Source organism: Silurus meridionalis, chromosome 22, assembly GCF_014805685.1.
Source record: "Silurus meridionalis isolate SWU-2019-XX chromosome 22, ASM1480568v1, whole genome shotgun sequence".
Taxonomy (NCBI): Eukaryota; Metazoa; Chordata; class Actinopteri; order Siluriformes; family Siluridae; genus Silurus; species Silurus meridionalis.
In genome coordinates, this window is record NC_060905.1 from 19,968,287 (window position 1) to 19,973,376 (window position 5,090).

A 5,090-nucleotide genomic window follows, 5' to 3' on the forward strand; every position below is an offset into this window, starting at 1 on the left:
CTTAGGTGTGATGAGAAGTTGGACTTCAGAGCTGAAGCCAGAGAAACGCAACCTTCATCTGTAATACTGCAGTAACACCTCCTGAAAGAACAAACACATAAAAAATGCTCTCATATTCAAACACTCCCAGTTCCGTTGCACAGATGCAGGGAGAGACTGGAATGATGCAAAAGAAGAGTTTATATGTTAACTTTATTTGGACAGATGGACGATGTGTGGAAGGTGTATGAGGTGCAGTGTGTTGCTGTGCCAGAGTAGGTCAGCAATAGTGGGACAGACAAGCAGTGGGGTACAATAGCAGCAGTAGTTCCAGGATTTCTAGTGGAAACCGTTGATGGAGAGGTGTAGGAGAGTAGAGGTTCAGGTTGGTACTTTAAATGTTGGTACTATGACTGGTAAAGTGAGAGAGGTAGCTGATATGATGGAGAGGAGAAAGGTAGATATGTTATGTGTTAAGGAGACCAAGTGGAAAGGGAGTAAGGCCAGGAACATTGGAGGTGTTTAAACTGTTCTATCATGGTGTGGATGGAAAGAGAAATGGTGTAGGGGTGATTCTGAAGGAAGAGTACAGTAAGAGTGTAGTGGAGGTGAAGAGAGTTTCTGATAGGGTGATGAACATGAAGCTGGAAGTTGAAGGGATGATGATAAATGTCATCAGTGCTTATGCTCCACAAGTTGGCTGTGAGATGGAGGAGAAGGAAAAATTCTGGATTGAATTAGATGAAGTGGTAGAAGGTGTAGCCAGGAATGAAAGATTAGTGATTGGGGCAAACTTTAATGGGCATGTAGGTGAAGGGAACAGAGGTGATGAGGAGGTGATGGGTAGGTCTGTGAGCAACAGTATGGTTTTATGCCGAGGAAGAGCACCACAGATGCCTTATTTGCTTTGAGGATGTTGATGGAGAAGTATAGAGAAGGACAGAAGGAGTTGCATTGTGTGTTTGTGGATTTAGAGAAAGCATACGACAGGGTGGAGAGAGGAGTTGTGGTATTGTATGAGGAAGTCTGGTGTGGCAGAGAAGTATGTGAGGGTGGTGCAGGACATGTATGAGGACTGTATGACAGCAGTGAAGTGTGCAGTAGGAACGACAGACTGGTTCAAGGTAAAGGTTGGACTGCATCATGGATTGGCTCTGAGCCCTTTCCTGTTTGCAGTGGTGATGGACAGGTTGACAGACGAGGTCAGACAGGAGTCTCTGTGGACTTTGATGTTTGCGGATAATATTGTGATTTGTGGTGAGAGTAGGGAGCAGGTTGAGAAGAGCCTGGAGAGGTGGAGGTACACGCTGGAGAGAAGGGGAATGAAAGTCAGTAGGAGTAAGACAGAGTACATGTGTGTGAATGAGAGGGAGGACAGTGGAGTGATGCGGTTGCAGGGAGAAGAGGTGGAGAAGGTGGAGGAGTTCAGGTACCTGGGGTCAACAGTGCAAAGTAATGGCGAGTGTGTTAGAGAAGTGAAGAAAAGAGTGCAGGCAGGGTGGAGTGGGTGGAGAAGAGTGATAGCAGGAGTGATTTGTGATGGTAGGGTATCTGTGAAAGTGAAAGGGGAAGTTTATAGGACTGTGGTGAGACCTGCAATGTTATATGGTTTAGAGTCAGTGGCATTGAGTAAAAGACAGGAGGTGGAGCTGGAGCTGGAGGTAGCAGAGCTGAAGATGTTGAGATTTTCATTGGGAGTGACAACGATGGACAGAACTATAAATTTGTATTAAAGTTTATCAGAATGAAAGCGCATGTTGGATTTTTTTGGAGACAAGGTGAGAAAGGTTAGATTGAGGAATGAGAAAAAGAGGAAGACCAAAGAGGAGGTTTATGGATGTGGTGAGGGAAGACATGCAGGTAGTTGGTTCGAAAGAGGTAGATGTAGAGGACATCGGGGATGGAGACAGACGAGCCTCTGTGGCAACCCCTAATGGGAGCAGCTGAAAGAAGAAGAAGAAGAAGTCATTATAGTGTATTATTTTGTGATACTGTTGCATTTCTTAACACACTAATCCATTGATATTAAATTAAGATGCTGTCAAGGTGGCGAATATGATGCGGAAGCGGAAATAACTCAATCATTGTTTATTCAGACTTGAGCCGAAACACAAATGCGGATAGTCACACACGGAAAGAATATCCGCTCTGGACGAGTAATCCAATATAGAAAGCAAACTCCAGAAACAAAAGTAAACTCCACTGGCTAAGAGTAATCCACAAAGGAGACGAGTCAGGAGATGGCACCAGCTGGGACGGCTGGCGGTCGAGGATCCACAGGATCACCAGCATGACATTCAAGACCCGACAGCCTGTGACTCGATAACGTGAGTTCATATACTCATCTCCTAAACGAGTCACAGCTGTCGGCAATCGAAGCCGGCGCGGCATAACGAGGCAGCGTGACTGCTGCCGAGGGGGGCGTGGCAGGGGGATCCCTGACAGATGCAAAGCAAGTCATGAGGCTAAATAAGAGCTACAATGACCATGCATAATCACTAGTTTAATAACAATTTTAAATTAATGTTTATTGAAGTACATTTCAGTAGATTCTTTGGATGATGCTCTTCACCAAAAAAAACATATTATATTACCCAAAAGTCTAAATACAATGAAAAAAAATTTATGGAAACAAACACAAAAAAGACACTGTCCACCACATCAGAGCCTTTTGAGTTTCTTCTAAATTCCTGAGGGTTCTCCATTTTCAGAGGTAGCAGCTTCTCCAGACACTAAAACAAAAAGATAAAAATATAATTCACTGTTTTTATTTAAAATTTTGTTTCTATTTTTGCTTAGTTAAATAATATATCCCAAACCAACAGATCAGTTATAACTATAATGGTTTGGATTTCAATTTCTATATTAATATGGTACATAAAATAAGCAAAATACTAACTGATAGGTGGCTCATTTTTGCTCTGCTTTCTTTTTCCTTTAATCATCCTTTGGATTTTCTCCAGGAGTTCAATCACCTGCATCTCATTAGTCTTCACCTTATTATTAAGAACATGATACCTATGCTTACACTGATCTAACAACCACTTGAATTCTGCTTTAGCTCCCTCGACATGCTGCTCAATAGAGACCTCTCCTAACCAATCTCCCCGAGAAAACAAAAGCATAGTGTGGTCCCAAACATCAGCACCCAAAAGCTCCATGTGCTCTTCCACAGCAATTTTGTGTCTCTTCAAAAATGTAGCTCCTAATGGATAAACCAGCAGAAAGGCACGTGGCCCTTCGCCAAGCATCTCAACACCGTGCTTCAGTTCCTGCTTAAATTCATCTGAAGAGGCTTCTGCAGGAACCCAGTTCCAACTTGGTGTATCGACAACAGTGACTTGCATGCCGGCAATTTTGTTTGTTTCCATTACACAGACTTCTGTTTGCTGATCACTTCCAAACACCTCTTTATTCAGGATGGTGTTTCCAGAAGAACTTTTTCCTGCCCACCGTCCGCCCAGCAATATCATCTTTAGAGGATCTGTTTCTGTTGGAAAATAAATATTGTAAATAACAGAACCTTTATATATATATATATATATATATATATATATAAACCAAACCTCTACACTACTCAACCTCTACTGTTTCAGCTTGATTGCGCCTGTACTAAATTAAACTGTTAAGTAAGTTTCTTGTCAGGACTTGGTCATGTGTATAATTATGTGGGAAGAAAGGGGCTCTCCTGCATGCTGTGTGTGTGTGTGTGTGTGTGTGAGACGCGTGAAAGGTTCCGGTTCCTTTTAGTTTTTTTTTAATGTACCCACTTTTTACTGCAGGCGTAGAAATGCTTGTGATAAGTCAGTCAATTCAATGTCACCTTAGATCACCACACACACACACACACACACACACACACACCTCATGGTTCTGTTCGATTTTGTTTCTATCTTAACTACATTTAATCTACTCCTCAATTTTCTTGATTGATCCTGCTACTGATAAAAACCACTGCCACAAGATACCATTTAAAAATCCACCTACCTGTTGCTGCAGCTGCCATGTTTCCTCAACGCTCTTTCTTAGTATATCAAACTATAAGTTTGATGATAGAAGGTGATTAAAATCATTCATCAGGCACGTCTATGATGCCGACAAAATATTTTTTGCTTGTATAAACAGGAAGACCTGCATAAGTGAAACTGAAAGGAGCGTACTGTAACTCAAAATTTCGTCATAACCACACTATATAAGTTAATTGTGATGCCTTTGAAACGCATATGCACAGGGCGAGTACATATAAACAGATCAAAATCTGAATGAGCTTTCTGCTAAGTGTCTTCACACACACAAGGAATTTGTTTTGGTGACAGAACTTTTCTTTTTTTGTACTTTAAAAATGAAACGATAGATTTTCCAGCTTCACCCGCTCACAGTGTCAACCCTGGTTTAAGCCCAAATCCAACATTGAGTTTTTTGGAATAAAACTATTTTAACATTAGAAATTGGATTGAAACTGATTTCTGTAATTAGTGAATATATTCAAAGTGAACTTTTGGTTTGTTTAATAAATAGTGTTAGCACCGCTATATTCCAAGCCATTATAATGTACAAGTAAGCTAGTGGTTAAGTTCCATAGTAAGTATTTAAAACAAAAAGTCATGTAAGTGACAGACATTGGAAACATCATAAAGCATGACAACCATAAACAAGCATTCCTGAAGATCCTCCACTGATTCCCTGGTATATTTCTTTGACGTGTTCATGACAGTTTTGGAGAACTTCAGTTTCTGACTGTATGCAGGAATCAGATGGACCATGGCATGGTCAGAGTACTCGGTGTAGCTCATGGGATGGCATTATAGGCATGATTTATTGGAGTGTAACAGTGATGTAGAATTTTTCCATTTAATAGGTTGTGTGTGCGCTCCACACACTAGATCTGTTCGGGGAGTGTGTGCTGATTCCACAGTGGCTTGCAGTGAAATATAAACACCAACCAGAATGAATAAATCGATCTCGCGCGGGGAGTAAAAGGCTAAAAAAAGACTTAATATCAGGAAAATAGTGATGGAAAGATCGTCATTTTAGTTATTTGGATCTTTAAATCTCATTCATCAAAATTAAGAATTTTTTTTTTTTTTAAAAGAGTCAGTTTCATTATTTGT

The 5,090-nt window shown here is 40.8% G+C and overlaps 1 protein-coding gene across 2 annotated transcripts; it reads right to left on the bottom strand.

The window, feature by feature from the left end:
- Nucleotides 1-2,486: 2,486 nt before the first annotated feature.
- On the bottom strand, nucleotides 2,487-4,229 carry LOC124376203 (GTPase IMAP family member 4-like). Of its 2 annotated transcripts, none has more exons than XM_046835181.1 (3): nucleotides 3,967-4,229; nucleotides 2,879-3,469; nucleotides 2,487-2,711 (listed from the first exon to the last, which is right to left on the bottom strand). In XM_046835181.1, the coding sequence occupies exons 1-3, from the start codon at nucleotides 3,983-3,985 to the stop codon at nucleotides 2,662-2,664; spliced, it is 660 nt and encodes a 219-aa protein (XP_046691137.1). In that variant the 5' UTR covers nucleotides 3,986-4,229; the 3' UTR covers nucleotides 2,487-2,661. The 2 variants fall into 2 exon arrangements, with proteins under 2 accessions (XP_046691137.1, XP_046691138.1); XM_046835182.1 differs by lacking the exon at nucleotides 3,967-4,229 and adding an exon at nucleotides 3,546-3,662.
- Nucleotides 4,230-5,090: the final 861 nt, after the last annotated feature.